Source organism: Aphis gossypii, chromosome X (assembly GCF_020184175.1).
Source record: "Aphis gossypii isolate Hap1 chromosome X, ASM2018417v2, whole genome shotgun sequence".
Lineage (NCBI taxonomy): Eukaryota > Metazoa > Arthropoda > Insecta > Hemiptera > Aphididae > Aphis > Aphis gossypii.
This window is the reverse complement of record NC_065533.1, coordinates 33,364,185-33,384,703: the sequence shown is the minus strand read 5'-3', so window position 1 is coordinate 33,384,703 and position 20,519 is coordinate 33,364,185. Positions and strand designations below refer to the sequence as shown.

The 20,519-nt window shown below is 25.6% G+C and overlaps 2 protein-coding genes across 6 annotated transcripts; one reads left to right on the top strand and one right to left on the bottom strand.

The window, feature by feature from the left end:
* The first annotated feature begins 4,157 nt into the window (after positions 1-4,157).
* Positions 4,158-14,748, top strand: LOC114132464 (testis-specific serine/threonine-protein kinase 4-like). Of its 3 annotated transcripts, none has more exons than XM_050205475.1 (6): positions 4,158-4,453; positions 4,555-4,724; positions 4,814-4,963; positions 5,046-5,319; positions 5,661-5,858; positions 14,659-14,748. In XM_050205475.1, exons 1-5 carry the CDS (start codon positions 4,286-4,288, stop codon positions 5,853-5,855), a joined length of 957 nt encoding a protein of 318 aa, XP_050061432.1. In that variant the 5' UTR covers positions 4,158-4,285; the 3' UTR covers positions 5,856-5,858; positions 14,659-14,748. The 3 variants fall into 3 exon arrangements, with proteins under 3 accessions (XP_050061432.1, XP_027853725.1, XP_050061433.1); XM_027997924.2 differs by lacking the exon at positions 14,659-14,748 and adding an exon at positions 10,576-10,739; XM_050205476.1 differs by lacking the exon at positions 14,659-14,748 and adding an exon at positions 9,898-10,598.
* LOC114132474 (codanin-1) lies at positions 12,584-20,373 on the bottom strand. Of its 3 annotated transcripts, none has more exons than XM_027997938.2 (16): positions 20,139-20,373; positions 18,697-18,875; positions 17,785-17,858; positions 17,517-17,701; positions 16,742-17,091; positions 16,345-16,653; positions 15,996-16,254; positions 15,784-15,932; positions 15,417-15,711; positions 15,143-15,336; positions 14,888-15,085; positions 14,593-14,827; positions 14,362-14,525; positions 13,389-13,554; positions 13,060-13,316; positions 12,584-12,996 (listed from the first exon to the last, which is right to left on the bottom strand). In XM_027997938.2, the coding sequence occupies exons 2-16, from the start codon at positions 18,811-18,813 to the stop codon at positions 12,853-12,855; spliced, it is 3,096 nt and encodes a 1,031-aa protein (XP_027853739.2). In that variant the 5' UTR covers positions 18,814-18,875; positions 20,139-20,373; the 3' UTR covers positions 12,584-12,852. The 3 variants fall into 3 exon arrangements, with proteins under 3 accessions (XP_027853739.2, XP_027853737.2, XP_050061431.1); XM_027997936.2 differs by having other exon boundaries at positions 18,697-18,830; XM_050205474.1 differs by having other exon boundaries at positions 14,900-15,085; positions 20,139-20,372.
* Between the last annotated feature and the right edge of the window lie 146 nt (positions 20,374-20,519).

The following is a 20,519-nucleotide window of genomic DNA, read 5'->3' as shown; positions in this document are numbered from 1 at the left end:
AAAAGTAGGTACTTGTTTTCATCCAAAACTGACCTTTTATTTTTCACACAGATTTTGTTTTTACTCTAATTCTACAAAAATAAAAAAACCGTTTTTCATCCATTGAAAACATAATATTTTTATTTATAAACGATAAAAATATGTTGATTCCCTGCAATGGCCATGCAACTATTAGCTATGAAGCTATGACGGTACGTTAAGGTTAACAACAAAATGCATAAAGTTTAGGAAATTCCTGATAGGAAAAAATATACCTATTAAAATTTAAAGCACCATTCTAAAAAAAAAAAAAAAAATAGTAAAAAATTTAATTTGGTCTATAACTACAAGGACGTCCTTGCAATACTACGCACCTAGGTATCCAATTAATATAATATTTTATACCCATAGTTGAGCTTGCACTCAATTGCATTCACACCATTCATCCATAGTGTATTAATTATGTATCTACAAATCTGCAATAAACTTGAATAGTAAATAGATACACACTACTTACGTAGTTATTATGTAATAGTAATTACGTTTAATCGATAATTAGATAAATTAGGTAATCATTATAAATTATTTAGTAGTTTATATGTAGTAAAATTGTCTTTTTGAATGTAATAACTAAAGCCCGGATTATTATGCAACAACTATTGTTAAATATGCACATATTTATGCACCCTAAAATTCAGAAATATGTAAAAAATATGCGAAAAAATTATTTATTGTGTGTTAAAAAAAAAAGAACATCTTAAAACAATTACGTGATATTATGCGTTATGTGAAAAAAATGCAATTTAAATATCAGTATACTTCCTCTTACAAATATGTACAAACTTCAGGTTTTCAATAGCCTATGAAGGCCATGAGCCATACATGTAATGTGTTAGTTTAGGTTAAAACACTTTTAGAACTTTTCCAGATATGATCATGACGTGTGGTGCAGCGTCTGTGACATAAAATAATACTTTATTATGTAAAGTATCAGGCCTCAGTATACTCCAATACTCATGGAATTATTGAACAATTTTGAAATCGTGTAATAGTTAGTCTTTTCTATAAGTTTTCAATTGTTAAGTAATAATATTTTACCTAATAAGTAATAATACCAACAAGTGGTTGGTACGTGATCGTGTTTCACTACAGTTTTTTGCTTGTTTCAAATTCTGCGGAAAAGGCTACGCCTAAGGATAATCAGTTGCACAACTCTGTGCGTGTATATAGGTTTTATTTTTTCCCTGGTATGAAGAATTCGCATATTATTAATTTCTCAGCTTATAATAATATTATGTAGCCTTAGCTAATTTAAATTGGGACGTGATTATTGTTAGTATTGATGTATTAGGTATTATTAATTATTATATTATGCTAAATGCATGCATACACGGTAGCAAGTTTACGGTATATATACCTAATAAAACATATTATTTATTTATCATCGATTACACGCACATACCTATTAAAACTCCATAGTTGCATGTGTATAGTCCGTACCATTTATAACGAGTTTATTTAACGACGTAGCGTGCAATACACTGTGTATGGCAAGTGTAGATATATGACGATATAATGAAGATCAACATATCATTAGATATTATTATTATTAGTATTCATGTTATTTACGATAATTATAAATTAAAACATTAATAGGTTTTTTTCGACAATTTTAAGATAATATAACTAATTATTCTGCTTAAAACTCTACATAATATTGTAGTTGTCAAGTACTGGTAATAATGAACTTATAAGCACAAATGACGATGTTTTGGATTACTAATTACATAAGTTCTTTAAAATAGAATATTAAACAAGATCTAATACTTAATGGGATTACAGCTAGTTTAATTAACCAATGAAATAATCAAAATTCATAGATTAGATTTTCGTTGATTATTCAAGTCTAAAAATGTTCATGTCTGATAAAAACAATTTATCTAATATTATTATTATGTATTTCATTTACGTATAGGTACCATATAAATGTATATTTTACACTATACACATTATTTATAATAATTTTTTTTTAATATTGTTTTTTATGATTTGACATCACTTCAAAGCAAAATTAATTTTAAAGAAAAAATATTTTTATTTTTTTTTACAATATTTTATCATTTTTCAGGTTTTTACCTTTTTTAAATTACACCATACATTTTTAATTTTATATTCCTAAGTAGAATATTTTTCAAAATATTTCATTTCAAAAAACTTTAATTCCAAATAATAGTAGTTAATTAATAATTATAAGTATTTTAAGTTTAAATGAGCAAAATAGTGTTACAACGGTTATCCTACTTAATAATAGTTCACTACTTCGATCATCAAAACTTTAAATGCATGTAACTAATTCATCATACATATTCAAAGTTAAATTGTTATACTTTGAATTACTCAAAAAAAGTTTTAAAAATGTATGGTCTAAGTAAAAAAGTTAACATTATAATGATAAAAAATTGTAAAATATATAATTTGTTTTCGGAAATGTTATTTTTAAATGGCATCGAATTATATATTAAAAAAATATATATTTAAAAAAAAAATATTAACATTTTTCGGAATATTGAATTTATGGGACACTAAAAATATACACCTTGTGTATTAAAACTTAATATAAGTTTACGTTAATACGTTAATTTTAATTTAAATAAATATAAATATTACTAACATCAATAAAAACTTATAAATACAATATACATCATACTAAGATATATAATATGTAGATAAGATGTATGAGTAAGTATATAACAAGACATAGAGACTTAATAGCACGTAACTTATAAGGGCGCATAATATTATACATAATATTCATTCGGTTAATAAAATATTACTAAATATTTAACTCGAAAGGTTTTATAGAGATTTTGGTCTAACTTATGAAACTTTTAATGCACTTGGGCAAATATACATGATGTATTTAGGTGAAATACTGAAATCTTATTATACAGTGCATCATATTTTTCTCTTATTGAATCATTTCTCTCATTGGTCTGTGAATAATTATGTATAATAAAGAATGCATGTTTTTAAAATGCATGACTAATATTTATCGAAAATCAGCATATTGAATTACTTACATCAAAGCCTCGGAAATAAAATTTAATTTTTCACTTTATATTATTATATTCTAATATTTCAACTTCTAATACCTAATGCAATTTCTATTTAGTATCCAGACTGGTCCTGAATTTCACCTTTTTAATAAATTTCATTTATAATTTATTCGAACTATTATCATAAACTTTTAAGTTATTTATATCCAAAAACTAGTATATATTTTACATTTTAACTCCCAAGAATTCACGTTCAGCAGAATCAAATTTTGTTGTTAGATTTAGACCAGTGGTTCTCAAACTTTTTATCTTGGCCACCCACTTGTAAAAAAAATTGACAGAGCCCTCTTCCTTAAAGAAAAATGTATTGGCACATCATAAGTATGCAATGAAAAATGAATTAAGCTCGTAACTTTCATCGCCTCCCAACCTAACCGACCCCCCCCCCCCCCCCCCCGATAGCTCTATCGCCCACTTTGGTAAATGATGCTGCTTTAGACTTTTAGAATTAGAGTAAATTTACCCAAGGCCAACCTTTAAGTTAAGAAAATTATTAATGTTCATATATCTCGTGGCTATTTAATGATACTTCAATTTTTACATAAGTCAATTAATATAACATCATTGATAAATAAATTATTTATTTTTTTTTAAAAAAAAATCATACAAAACATAAATAATTAGTAAGGTGATTAAAAGAATAATACACTGCATGCTGCAGCAGTTACGCCAAATATTATAATTTAATTGTAAATTATAATAATATGCCTATTATATCGATTCAACCCGGCATACCAACACAATAGTATGATGTATTATAATGAGATGATGTCGGCGACAATTTATGCTCTGCGCCACGCCGGACGTCAAACTTGGGAACATGAAGTAAGTAGGTAGATAATAATTATTATTAATTTGTGTATGCGGGTAACCTATATATTAATATTATTGTTGTCGGCGGCGACGGCGACGGTGCGTCACAAACCAGTACCGGACGATGACTGACCGCTACGGGATAAATAAATTCGAATAATTAAATATAGCTAGGCAGTAGCAGATATACATATTATTGTATACCATAGTAGCCTTGGTAACGGCCGTTTTGCAGATATTACATAATAATCGCATACGGAATTGTTAGATTAAACGAACTATGGATACGCAATCTAAATTTGTTTGGACAAATAATAAATTCATAGATAAATATTTTAATATATTATAATTTTTTATTACAAAGCAAAATTATTTGAATGGCCGATGGAGTGGAAAACACAAACACTAACGTGAAACCAGAAAAAATAGAAAAAAACAAATCAAAAGAAAAGAAAAAGTCAAAAGATCAAAAGCTTTCGGTGTTAGAATCGCACGGGTACAGTGTGGGCCGAAGCGTGGGTAGTGGATCGTATGCTACCGTTAAGGTTATATACATTTTTTAATATAATATTTAATTCTCTACTAGCATGATACGAGATCGATTTTGTTAAAATAAAATTCTTGAAATTATATGTATATAATATAGATTGCACATTCCGAACGCCATAAGTGCAATGTGGCAATCAAAATCGTTTCCAAACTTCAAGAGGCTCCAGATTATTTAGAAAAATTCCTCCCCAGAGAAATAGAAGTAGTCAAAGGCCTCAAACACGAGAATTTAATCAGATATTATCAAGCAATCGAAACGACTCACCGGTAATAAATATTATACTGTTGTGTATTACTATGGCGTATAATGTACCTACAATATAACCTATATACACCTAATACGTTTCGAATTTTAGGGTTTATATCATTATGGAATACGCAGAAAATGGTTGTCTATTGGACATCATTAAAAGAGATGGTAAAATAGACGACGATAGGGCTCGGAAATGGTTCATGGAACTTGTCAACGCTATAGAATATTGCCACAAAAAAGGAGTCGTTCACAGGTACTACTGCAGATCAATCAAGTGTTACAATATAAATAATGTACCACCTTCGTTTATTTAAGTCATTTTTGTTTTTTGTCAGAGACATAAAATGTGAAAACTTGTTGATGGACACAAATTACAATATCAAGCTATCAGATTTCGGGTTCGCGCGTAATAATATGATAAAGAAAAACGGTCAGATGAAAACGAGCAACACGTTTTGCGGCAGTTACGCTTACGCGTCGCCAGAAATATTAAAAGGCATACCTTACCAGCCCAACGCTTCTGACATTTGGTCTATCGGAGTAGTGCTTTACGCCATGATATTTGGGACTCTGCCCTTTGACGACTCGACCTATCCAAAGTTACTGAAAGTAGATACTAATTTTTTTTTTTTTTGCATTATTATATATGGTATCGATCTGTCTTCGGTGCCGTGGTGAACTCGTATTGCTGGCAAGAAAACCCGTTTAAAAAACCCGGATACGCTAATTTTAAAAATTTTAGTTACCTGAAAGCCGATATTAGGGTAGATTAAAGGGTTCTTGATCGGATTAATATGAAATACGTAATAGCTACTCCGCCATGGGGTTCTAATAATAATCGTTACTACTCTCACCACGTCACTGAATGTGAGTACCTATAGTAGATAATTTGTGTAGTATCAAAAATGGTTAAGCGACGAATATTTTGTTGTTTTTTTTTATTTCACTAGCAAGTTCAAAAGCCAGTAACATTCCCTCGAGACATAATTATTTCTGATGCCTGTAAACAGATGATAATAAAATTACTGTCACCATTGAAAGAACGTTTGCACATATCAGATATAAAAACTCAACCATGGATTAGTCTGGCAATTACAAGTCCTACTACTACTGATAAAAGCGATCCTGAAAAATCAGTAACTTGACGAGTAATTAACGATAAGATATAAATAAATTATGTTTAGTACTATGATAGATACTATAAGTTTATAAGGAGTTAAGTATAGGCAATTTACGAACGTACGTGTGCCTTAATAATATAAACTATAAAGGATGTGAAATAACTGGATGGAGTCAAGGAATAAACAAGATTTTTGATAACAACCTTATTAATCCGTGAAAAATTTTTGTCATAATACTATTCACAAAAAAATTTACAATAATTACCGCATTGCATGGACCGTAATTTATTTACTAATTCTACTACAGTGATCTCGTACATTATACATTAATTATTATAATAGCTACCCGTCTAAATTCAGACTTTACTAGTTTTAGATACCTAAACAATTTTGAAAATGTTATTAACTAAGTATTATTTCAATAAATCATTTCATTTATTTTGTAAATAAATTAAAGCACGTAGGTAATTAATAGTATTGACAAAACCATTTATATATATATATATATTATATTATACTTATTATTTAAACACTTGATTGATTCCAAGTTAAACAATGGTCACGAGAAATCGTATTTTTGCATCACTTTTTATTGTATGATGGGCATAGTAGCGAAAAATTCAAAGATTTTTTTGTGTCACAGTTTTTTGAACCTTATTCCGAGCACTCAATGTAAAAAAGCTTTTTGACTTACAATAAAAGTTGAATATTAATTGAATTTATTGAACAAAATAAAAATTTAGTTTTGTTACTTACATCAAATCAGCCAACTTTTCAATGATAGTATTTGGTATAAATTATATTAATTTACGTCAGAATCGTTTATTATAACGCATGAACTAAAGACATTTTTAACTACATCAACAGAACATAAGCATAACTATAACAATATTAATTGAATTCGTTTTGTATGATGCATGAAATCAAATGATTTTTAATAATAACCTTTCTTATTTTTGGTTTATCAATCACACAGTCTGCGATTACCCCTCTGCGTTTTATTGATGGAATTTTAATCTTGTTTATATCTAGAAAACAGATTTTAGTTTTTATTTTAAAAATAATAATAAACAGCATGCCTAAATATTCTAGTGTAATTTCAACATTAACTATACAATTTACTGTACCACCAGTAAACTGGATCTGGAATAAAATAAAAATTAACTCTACCCTGGACTATGTAAATCAATAAAAAAATAATATTTATCAAGTCTAATTATTCTGTACTGTCCATAATAGGTGTACAATTTACTGTTTCACTAGTATTTATCGTAGTATTTTTAGTTGCTCCTATAAGTATAATAATTGATACTTCTCGATGATTTTCTCGTTGCTTTATTATTTTTTTAAAACTTCAATTCTATTTATTTATGTATTATATTCAACTATAGAGATAACTTTTAAATCGTAGCAGCAGTATACTTTAAAAGTTATCTGTGTTTTTCAAAGTTTGATGTTTGTTTAGGTTCATGTTGATCCTTTTTTTATTTTATGTAATAGATGTGACACGTTCTGGAATACTTTTCAATTAACTAACTTGTGGTCGAAAAGCATTTTGATTTTGAATTAGGTAAATAACTTTTAGTCCTTCCAGGTAAACACAGTGCTTCGTCAAATATTTTTTATTTTTTTAATAGTCTTATTTTAGTAATATGATAACATGAAAATTAATACTATACTTTGTATTGGCTACATGGTTATACTCTACTGAAAAGCTTTAAGAACTAAATGTCCATTTTTAGACAGTGAAAAATAAATGAATGCACCACATTCTTGTTATGATAAAACAATAATATTGAAATATATTGCCAATATTATTACAATATTATTAGTTATAAGAATTAAATTATAATTTATGTGTTAATTTTTAATTAAATAACAAATCATAAATTACATACGAAAAATTCGTCAAAATCCTAATTCAAACGCACATAAAACATTACATATACCTATAATAATAATTAATTAATAATAACTTATGAGAAACCTTGTATTCCAATTTCAAGCTTTTTGAAGGAACAATACATTTTTATCGATAAATTATTGAAAAAAAATAACAATAAATGTTACGTTTATAAATTGCTGTCGAAATATTTTGAAAGATCTATAATTATTAGTTTTTGATCAAATGGTTTTTGTCGAAAATTGGTATTGTGTAAGAATCCCCATTTTTTCCTATTATATTACCTACCTTGTAATTTTGTATACGTGATAAAATTTACAAAATATTTTGAATTTTAAACTATTTATAGTTATTTTCAATTTTCACTTTTTACTGTACAGCAGTTAAATAAGTACCTACACAAATCTGAAATCAGGCTATAATAACTGGTTTTCTTATTTAATTTTTTATTGCAATTTTTCGCAATTTTTGTATACTTTATGTTATAAAATATACAAATTATTGTTCCTTAGGTAATTTTATAATACAAATATATAAATATGATGTACATTTTCATATTATGGTTTTTCTTAAAATTAGATAAGAGTTTTATAAATACGGTCATACGGAATTGGTTTTATCAATACTGTTGAAAAGGGGTCACAAAAATTCTCAAAATATCTCAAATCAGTGGAAGGCTTCCCCACCCCCCTACCAAAAAAATACCACCATAACATTTTTTTTAAAAATTTTCTCACTATCTAAACTAAAAATAGACAGTAATATATCAGCTACAGAGGTGGCTTTGCCGCAGTCAAAATTTAAGGTGAGTGGTCGGGTGGTCATCATTAATAATATTGAAATTGTTTGAATTAGCTATGCTATACCTAACTAGTAACTTATTATTTATCCAAGATATTTTAATATTTTTTAATCTGTATTATGGGTAAAAAATGTATACTAATACATTATAATATTAAAGTATAAGTATTAATAACTCCGTCAAGCTGATTTGTTATGAAGTAAAATATCAAATTTGTGCAGGGGTGGGTGGGTGAGTAGTATATTTTAAAGTTACCCCGGTCAAATAAATTCGTAATATTGCCACTGGTCGGCTATGGCGTTAAATCTGAATACGTAAAATACTGTTCTCGTGGGTTCTTGAAATATAAGTTTTAAATTCCTCAATCAATCTGGTCGATGAAGCCCATGATCAAACTAATACATATTTTTTAAAACATTTGGAAATAACTAACTACTTTACTTAAACACTATCATTATTTGTCAAGATAAAAAGAGGAAAAGAGGTTAAAAAAATTCAAAAATAATAAGGAAATAAATTTACGTAAATATCGACTCTTCCGGTGAAAACTAGCTTTGTCATATTTAGAATGCAAACGTTCGGTACCTACCTTCATTTCCACCATAAGTAAATGAGTACAGCTTTCGTTATCCACCTTTGAAACACTTCGAACTGGACGTATTGTGTAAATTTAATTCATGTTCTTGTACAAAACTTTTTGTGTACTTTATGTAGTCTGGTTTATTGTTTCAGCACTTTGTCAAAGTCGCATATAAACTAGTTGATAAGTTTATAGAAATTAAGATTTCTAAATACAAAATAGTTTGTGCGTTTTTGGGATTTTAAAGAATTTTGTAAACATTCTAAACTTAAACGCTTTTCAAAAAATATTGTGAAGACATTTTCGATATTTCATAATTGAATAATAAATAACTTAGAAGGGGCTATGAGTTAAATTTTACAAGCATTAGTGCATTACTATTTACTAACGAGTAAATCATTTTTACATTTCTAAAAAAAAATTATATATTAGGTATAGGTAATAATTTTTTTGCAGAGGTTAATCAAATGGGTTATTACAAACTGTTATTGGTTTAACTACCAAAAATAAAAAATGTTTTTTTTTTTTAAAGAAAAACACATTTAAATCCATGCACCATACAGAGCGAATTCAATTAATATTGTCATGATTCTGTTTTGTTGATGTTACTAAAAATGTCTTGAGTTCTAGCATCCTAATAATAAATGAATCTCACATCAATCAATATAATATAATATACCATATATTATCATTGATGAGTTGGTTGATTTGTTGCAAGTAATAATACAAATTTCTTATTTTGTTCAATAATTTTAATTAATATTCAATAATTTTATTGTAGGTAAAAAATTCTTTTAAATTGAGTGCTTGGCATAAGGTTCAAAAAATTGTGACACAGTAAAAAATCTTCGTATTCTCTGCTATGCCCATTATGCAATAAAAAGTGATGCAACAATACAATTTCTTGTGACCATTGTTGAACTTGGTACCATATCAAGTGTTTAAATAATAAGTATACCAAAAAAAAAAAAAAAAAAAAAAATGGTTTTGTTAATACTGTTAATTATATGCTTTAATTTGTTTACAAAATAAATGAAATGATTTATTGAAATATTTGAAATAACACTTAGTTAATATCAATTTTTAAATTGTTTAAGTATAGGTATCTAAAACCAGTAAAACCTAAAGTTATAGACGAATAGTTATTATAATATTTAAATATTTAATAATATAATAATTAATGTATAATGTACAGGATCACTGTAGATAAATTATGGAACTGGCTTATAATCTATATACCTATCATATGAGCCCAAACTTGATTGTTACATAACTGAGTTGTTATAAAATATTAAATTAACACAATATACGTGTACTTATATAGAAAGCAATAATATTGACTTTCCAATCAATTTTATTTTTTCGTATAATATCTAGATCAAATATTTTTAATCAATAGATAGATATTTTGGATTTTTAATTATTATTAACTTGTTTAAAATTGTATTTATTAATATAGACCGGTTGAAAATGAAGCCAAGAGAAGAAATTAAATATTGGTAAAATTACGAACAGATTTAAATTGTACACTAAATACCTAAAAAACATCAATGTGCCTATATATCGATACAATTACGATCAATTTTATTTTTTATTATAAAAGATTTTAAACAGTAAAAAAATATTTGTTCTCTTTTGTTATTTTAGTCGATTAACATTTTTCTTTTTTCGCACAACCTTCTAAGAGATATTAAGTAGGTTTATAGTTATTGTAGTTTGTGTTTGTCTACAAATTTTAAATACCTAATAATAGAGACCGCCTGATAGGGTGACAATTTGATGATGTACAAATTTATAAAGAGAAAACTCTGTAATACAAATATACCTACACAAACAATACGTTTTATAAGACTATAAAATACGTTATAGCCTCAAAACGAATGAGTAAAAAATTTATTGTCAATCAAGTTAGTATGTATATTCTTTATACATTTACTACGTTTAGGTTTAACTTGCAAACAAACAAAAATAATGATAGATTTAGACATTTAATAATCGTTAACCAGCAAATTAAAACATTTTTAGTGTAGACTTGTAAACGTACGAGTACCTAATTATTGGTAATCCTTAAAACACTAAGTTCATTTTCAGATACTTATAAGTGCTTTATCATATAAATATATTATTATAGCACTTTCGGATTTTTTCCTATTCACAAAAACTACCAATTATTTATTTGTAACGTTTAAATTGTAAATGTACAAATATTGTGACTACAAACGAAAATAATAATTTTTATTTTTATAGAACTTAATAATTGTTTTGTATGGAACAAAATATTGACATCAGCTAATGTACAAAAACATACTAATGTACTTAGTTTTAAAAACCTAACTATGCTTAGTATTAAGAAAAAGTGAGTAAAATAATATTCAAGTCATTCAAAATGTATAATTAGGTACTATCTAATAATTTAGCTGAAAAATGTATTACATATATATTATTTAAACATTTAATTATAATTATTAAATAACATATTATTTTTGAGCATAAATAATTAAACAAATACTTTTGTACTAACTTTTTATAATTCATTTTAAATAAACTCATAATACAGTTGAAATCAAGACTGAAGATATTAATGATCCGTGTCTTATCAAAGATAACCACTTTATATAGTTCTCTCAAGAAGTCTAATGTGTAAAGAATAGTTCAACATATTTTTTGAAGTACAGTTATGTACATGAATTCTACGATTAGATAGGTGTGCTTCAAACTGACTTTGGATCACATAGATTATAAGAAAACATTAAAACACACTAAATATTACAAATAGTATTAAAAAAAAAAAACAATTCATCTTAACACCGCCTACAATAAATCATTCATTAATAATGTAAGATATAATTTTAATTGTTATAGTAAATTTGTAACAGCAAATTTATTCTAACTGATCATAATTTTATTAAATGGATTTGATACTGAGACCATTTTTAAGAAGTTAAATATTAGCAATTTTCTAAGTGTGCGCATAATAAATGTTTATTAGTAAGAGGTATGTAAGATAATAATATAAAAAAATTGTTAGAATGTTTTTGCATATTATGCATACACATCAAAAACGCCCTTCGTAAATATTAATTTTTTTTCCCCAATCTTAACAAATTATATCAACTAACATATTTGATTGATTAATTTTCAGAAAATATAATTGAATTTGTCATTAAGTTTAATTAAAAATGACTTTCAAACATTCTTTAAATTGTTTAATAAAATAATATTATTTAACAATTTTAATATTGAAGGGGTTAAAGATTTAAATACAAAAAAGTGAAAAGGTCATTTTCAAGTAAACTTCTTGTTTAATTCAAATAAATTTTCAAACAATTTATTTTATTTAATAGGTTTTAGTATTGTCAGTGTAATTTATATAAGATCAGGTTGATTTTTATAGAAAACCTAGCCAGTATGGAATACTTTTAAACAAAGATTATACATATAAACATTAACTAAAACGTACATAGATATGCATTCGTGAGATTAGATTATATTTACTTATAATATGTATACACAATCAAAATTTCACATATATTATTTAAAAAAATAATTCAATAATTATTAAAGTACAAAAGTAAATATTTTAGAATAATTTTAAAGAGATCATATTGTCAATTCTAAATATAAAATCTGATCTTGTAAAAATTCAGTCTTGATGTAAAAAAAAAAAATTACGAAATCAATATTTATAATAAATATATATAAAAAAATTGGAAACAAAAAAGTAAATATATTGTTCTCAATAATCTATATCATAATCTTCAATCATATCCATGAAATTTGTTAACCACATGAATAACTCTTGAACCTTGGTATCATCAAATTTCTTTAAACATACACTGTTCAGATCTTTAAAGCAAATCGATAAACATTTTAATGTATCCTAAAAAATAAAAAAAATAATTGAATTTGTATTGTGTATGTATTTTTATATTAGAAAAATTACTTCTGGCCAAGATAATTGTAAAATTGACATAATTTGACTTGTAAGTTCATCAATAGTAAGAAAATTGTTTTCAATAAAATATTGTATCCAAGCTGTTATTTTTTCACTTATAATAGCCTTATGAGAATTTGATTTTTCTGACAGAATATATATGTTTCGTTCACATATTATCATTGAAACAGTATACAGATTTTCAGCCAAATATGGATGATAAGCTTTCATTACATCTTTATTGAATAACTTTGGCATTTGATACGCTGAAACAAAAATACTTAAATAAATTGTTCTAAGATTTTCAAGAAATTCTAATTCATTGGTAATTGACATACTTGCTAGTAATACATTATCAATTAGTCTTGCAATTATAAATCGGTATAAATTATATTCCATTTTATTTTTGTTTTCTAAAATAATTTTAAATTTTTCAGCATATTCTGAAATGTCACCCGAAGATAGTTTATGGTTATCAAATTCAATAATTTTTAAACTAAATGTCTGAAAGGAATATAAAATATAATTCATTAGTTTTGTCACATTATATTACTATACAAACATATTAAACTGTGGTAAATTTAAATTATAGCCATTATCAGTTTGTATCATTTAAATATCAGCTATATGAAATCACTAAATCAACAAAAAAATTTAATGTGTTGATAATGTTACTAATATTTTGTGTAATCTAATACAGAGTAAGTTGAATATTATTTTTAATTTGTTAATGTAAGGTTATATAGAAAAATAGGAATTAAGACAAAATTTGAAATTAACTTTTCTTTCATTTGACTCATTTATTTAGAAATAACATTTTTTTTTTTAAGTAACTTTATGTGTAACTTCATGGCTTGATTAAAAGTAACTTAACTTTAACTTTTTAAATTATTTTTGCTTGAATTTCTTTAAATGATTGTGTTAAATAGTCTAATTAACAGATTTAATTTTTATAGTGTTTATCTAAGACGCTAAAATATGTCATATCAATACATAGATAATATATAATGGATAGGCCATCAGTCTTCTCCGTGCGTTCCCAAATGATAAACTATGGGGTAAAACATTTACCCATTGGTTACTACTGGTAACAATGGTATAGATGAGGCATATACCGAAACTTCGGAAACACTTCCCCATGGGTGTTAAGTATAGGCCTATCCATTATATAATATTATCTAGGTATCAATACCATTATGGCATGGGGCGCAATTACAGGGTAACATAGTATTCACATATTAACTAAATATTCCAATATTTTTATTTTTAAAATCATTGTTGAAGTGACTTTTTTCAATAAAATATACTTACATTTAAATCTATTAAGAGTTCATTTTCTGGAATAAACAAATCTTCATCTGGCTCATCACAATGAGTTGGCATCAATAATTCACGAAGATTATTTCCATCTTCATCTATACTTCCACTTTTTAAATTAGTTTTCAATTCCGTATTAATATAAGTAATGAACATTTCTGTTAACAAAATTATTAATCAGTTCAATAAAAAAAAAAAAGATACAAACAAAATACAACATATTACTTTTAATATTTATATGATTCTTGACCCAATCTGTTACTAATGCTTTAAATTTACGAACTGTAACAGCAATGCAAAATGGCAAAGAACCAGGATTCACAGATTCAGAATCTAATAATTCTTTGATGGAATTAGGAATATTGTTTCTGGAAAAATAATCTACATATTGTTGAATAGAAGAACTCAAAAATAAACTACACTTGGTAACATCGTTTTCATCTAGTTTGAAATCTATATCCTGTAAATATTTATATTTGATTGTTAAATAATGTCTAACACACATAATTAGTAAAATAACAATTTTATTCACTGTATTTTCGCTGATATGTTCTTTGAATTTTGCGCACACAATATCAACAAATTGATTCTTTACAGCAGTCATACCTTGATTTTGAATCTTTTTGGTACATGAAGAAGCAATTCTTTTAGCAATGAAATCAACAGTAGCCAATACAGACGGAGAATGATTTTCAAAGAAATGTGATTCTAATTCTAACTAAATTAAAAATTTTATTATTGTAAAATGATAATCTGTTGTTAACTGTATACTTACTTCAATCTGACGATTTTGATTTATTTTTTGACTGGGTAAACTTACTATGGGAGATAAAAATTTAATCTTTTTATTATTAACTTTACTTTCTAATACAGTACGGTAGTTATTTAGTTGTGGACAATAGTGATAAATTTGCTTTGTATTTACTATAAGATCATTTTGTAATTCCTTTACAACATTTTCTGCAAGATCTAAAACATCATAAAACATAAAAATACATTACACATTTATAAAAATAAAAATAATATAGGTATGTCTTAATATAAATTACTTTTATCCAAAGATCTTTTAGAGTCATCAAATAGTGTATGAGGTTCTATATTTATGTGTTCAATTAAACAATTAAACTGTAATCTCAACATTAGTTTAGAAGCAGTTATATCAGAATTCACCATACATAAAGAATATATCAATGTCAATACATCTTTATAAAAAGGAGTTGTAATTGAAATCTGATCCACTTGGTATAAGTATTCAATTATCCATGAAGTAGTTAATACAATTTCACTAAGTCCACGTTTAAAAGCATATTGTAATTTTTCAAGTAAATTTATTGGAGGTAAAACCTATATGTTAAACAAAACCGTTAAAATTAAAATTGAATCATAAATATATTATTATTCTAATATACAAATTACCTTTGATCGTACTTCCCACATATACTCTTTTAAAGCCGGATTTAAAACATTATAATCTTTATATGGATTATATAATGTAAAGGCCAAAAATTTACCTAACAATCTTAAAGTATCAACATAAAAAAAGAAGGTTTGTTGGAAAATTGCACCTAGAAAGTATAATTTTTTTCTTTTAAAAAAATTGTATTTTAAATAAATTAAACAGTGCATACCTTGTTGTAATTCAGATGCCCATTCCATACTATTTAATACATCAATTCTATGTACTAAGCTGTCTATTAAATGTTTACAAAAAACTCCATCATCCAACAACATAATAATAAATTCTTTAAAAAACATTTGCATCCCAGGAAATTCATTAGCTGGATTAACACTATATCCACTCGTATAGTCTCGTTTAGTAATTCGCTGATGTAGTAATTCTAACTTAGAGGCAGATAACTCTTTAATAGTTTTGTTTTTATAGATATTCTAAAAAACATATAAATTAAAATATTAAATAAAATATATTTAGATAAAAATAAATGTAGTATTGATAAAGAGGTAGTAAAAAAAAAAAACCTTTGATTCTTCAAATGTTGAATTTATCAATTGAGCAACAAATAATTTAGCAAATTTACTCATATTAACAGAGTTATTATTTTCATTAAGCATTTTTTTAATACTTTCAAATTTTTTAGGGTTTAGTTCATACTGATTTTCATACTGTTTCCAATTTTCTAGTAAATCATAAAATGCATCTCTTTGAGTTTTGAAAGCATAAAACATTTTTATTGATGGAAAACAATCTTTGGCATCATGTTCACCATCAAATTTTACCATATCTTTTGAAATATTTGAATTTAAAGACTTTACATCATCATTTATGTTCTGAAAACAAAGTAATTCTCAATATTTGTGTACATTTTATACCTAAGTATATTTTATTAACATAATATTGTTGTGTATATTTACTAACTAATGAGTTAAATTTATTTTCAAACGTTTTAGCCAATTCTGGTGCATATGCGTTGATAACTTTCTGTTTCAAAATGAGATTAATAATTGGTTTTTCCAAATAAGTTAAAATTGAAACTAATTGTTCTATAGTTTTTGAAGCAAAATAATGACAATCATCAGAAGATTTAAAGTACATGTTATTTGAACTAAAATTATCATTATTAGATTTTATTTCATGATTTTTTACAGTAAGAAGTGTAAATACATAACCCAATTCATGAAACAGATTACATAATATATTAGAATTTATCATCGCTGCATAAAGAGTCCCTAATATATCCAAGCTTCTTCGTTCTTTCTTAGTAGTATCTGAAAAATTAAACAAAAAATAACTTCAAATTATTTAAATGTTAATGAAAATTTACATTGATTGACTTTTAGTTTTGAAATCAAATTTATAATTTTTATAATAACTATTAGTTATAATAGTCAATATAGTTTTATCTATTCTGCAATTTAACCATACATAATATTTTTCTACTATAATGAGAAAATAGGTTCAAATGAAAATAGTTATAAAATAATTTAATTAATTGATCTTATTCTTCTTTAAACTGGGCCCTGAATTAGTACCTTCATAAAAATAAAAAAAATAAAAAAAAACTGAAAAAAATAATGTCATTGATTTATTATAATAATTGATAATGTTAAATTGTAAACTGCATAAGATTTTCTATTATAAATTCAAAATCAATTAATAACATTTTAAGACAATTAGTAAATTAGCAACTAACCAATTATTTTTGTTTTGTTCATTTTTGAAGTAACTGTATGTATTTGAACTGTCTTTTTGCCTTGACTTGAACTTTTTGTTGTTGATATTTTAGGTATTATTCGTTTCACCATTGATGATTCAACTTCTGGCACATTAAATACATTGTTAATAACAGGCTCATTCTCATCTGACTGATTTACATACCTGATAAAATTAATGATATTATAATGTTTATAATTTATTATAGACCAACTATATAGTAAATTTAAATTTAATCATTTACTTACTGCATTGTCTTATTATGAACAAAATCTATCACATAAAATGTGAATTCTATTTTACCTACACCATGACGAATATTCTACAACATAAATTACAAATTAATAACTCATTAAAAAATTTGTTGATAAACAGCAAATGGATCTAAGCGGCACTCATGATCCAAGTTTAAGTTACAATTCCATATATTAGATAGGAAAAAATAGGTTAATCAATGTGCATATACATAAACAGCTGTGACTTTTAATTAACAATGTTAATAATACTTTAAAATTTAAAATCCAGGAAATAATATTAAGGTTGTATTACAATAAGTTTGAATTTGTTGAAAATGTAAAAATAATATTTTTTTTTGCCTAGTCACACCAACTGTCTAAGGAATTAGTGAATGCCAAAAAACATTTAATATGATAATAAGTCCACCATATGACTAATGAAATGGTACTTAGTAAATAGTAAAATTTAATGACCCATACAACCCTTCTTCAAACAAAATTTGGAATGTATAATACTAGGATTCAATAATAATTAAAGTCTTCACTCCGAATTCAAAAACCAAACACATTAAATTTCTTAAAAAATCTAAGGTATAGTGATTTCTTTTCAAAATTCATTAAATGCAGATCATAAAGTATAAATTGTTAAGTCGTAATGCAAAAAACTCTATTTTTTTTTCTTGTATATATAAATTATGTAAATATACATACTTTGATGAATATATAATATAAAATAATTAATAATATTAACAATAAAAATGATTCCAAAACACAATAGGGGATAAATAAATTCATAAACAAATAAAAAAAAGTTAATAACATCACAACAAAATGTTGTTTGACTCTTTTGAAAAATTAGAAATGTCGTATCAAAATACTAAATGCATCAATCAAGATTTCTAAAAATTTTAATTATAAACTTACAAATTGTTCAAACGATCTAATTTTTTCCAAAATTTCATTTATATCAATGTTTTCTTCTAATACATTGTTCATTAAACTTGCACACCGAACTTCAGATTTTGACATACACTTTTGCATGGTTGGTTTTATTTTACCTAGGATTATAATATAATTAATTAAATAATATAATCCTAGTAAATCTAAAAAAAAAAAAAAAATAATTAATAGATGTCATAGTTACTAAACAGTAGCATAATTTAATACACTCATTGGACTATGAGATACACACGGTATATCTTAATTAACAGGTATAACAATTTCATAGACTTAAATGATTGTAGTAGCATTTTGGAAACTCAGAATACTACAAAATTTATTGCAATAGCCTCCTCTCCCCCACCGAAATTGATAGCATGAATCGGTCAATTCTCCAGAGTGGGAGTTGAATGTAAAGTAACGGTAACAAGCCTAAAGCCTACCTTATAAAAAAGCTTTGTTCAAGAATCAAACAACAATATGTCAAGGGAATGAGAATTTTAGAGAAAAGCACATGAAGACGTTAAACTGGATTTAATTTTTGGAACATGAAAGTACAGATTCTTTTTTAATCCTAAGTAGCCTTACTATTAGTTAAAGAAATAGAAAAATATAAACTTAGTGTAGTAGATCTATAACAAATGAGATGGAGTGGAGATGGGACCATAGTTATACAGATTTTTTTTTCTATGCAGTGAATAAATATATTAAAAGATGACAATTTAATAACCAGCTATAAATACCTAATTTCAATGTAAAAAATTATAGGAAATTTTTTTTTTAACAATTAAGTTCAAGTACCTAGTTCAATATAGTATTTTTAAATGAAAAAGAGAAAAAAGACACAGTACAAATGATATTAGATGGTATGAATACGGATAGGAAAAGAATACTTATTTTAACTAACAATTAATAATCAGTTTTTATGAAACAATGAATAATAGTGAACTCTGAGACTAAAAAGTTTAGTTACTAGAAGAAACTTAATTTTATTTTACTCATAAAAACGTTTAATATAAAGACACACGGAGATGCCGATGATCTATATGTAAATCAGATTAAACACATGCTGTTGAAATTGTTATACTACAGCAGATGTAAAAATGGCGTAAGAAATAATTGAAAGTTGAATAAACTAATAATTTAGTAGGTACTTTAGAATACACAGACAATATGATCTCAATAGAGAAGGAGCTATGAAAATACAAAGAAAACAAAATGTATAGAATCAGTAAAAAAAAAAAAAATTAGGCATCTGTAGAAAACACAGAAAATAAGTTAGTTTGAGAGAGAACGGTAGGAAAACTAGACATATTTTTCGAAGGAGAAAAAGTCTGTTAATGGTCAGACGGAAGAACGAGTTTGGCGGAAAACAATATGTAATGATTTTAATTAAATAATTAATATATTTGACATGAAAAACTTACGAAAAATGTTACGACTGCTAGAGGACAGTCGACAAATCACATTAAAAAATCAAAATCACAAAATTATTCTTGAGATTCATAGTAGGTAGTTTTTAATACTAATAAATATTCGTCGGCTGTAATGAACAGTGGCGGAAAACTGTGTCACATACAAACGTCAGTTGACGAGTGACAACCATGCCGCGATTACTAAATATTAATAAAATATTATATATTGTCGTGATGATAATAATAATAATAATAATAATTTATTATAGAGGCGATAATAACGATAGCTTATGATAAATAACGGTGATAACGAAATACATTTACCGCCAAAACGACGCAGGCCACGGAGGTTCTTTGTTTCCGCCGTGCCGTTTCCACACACGTTTATCAAAT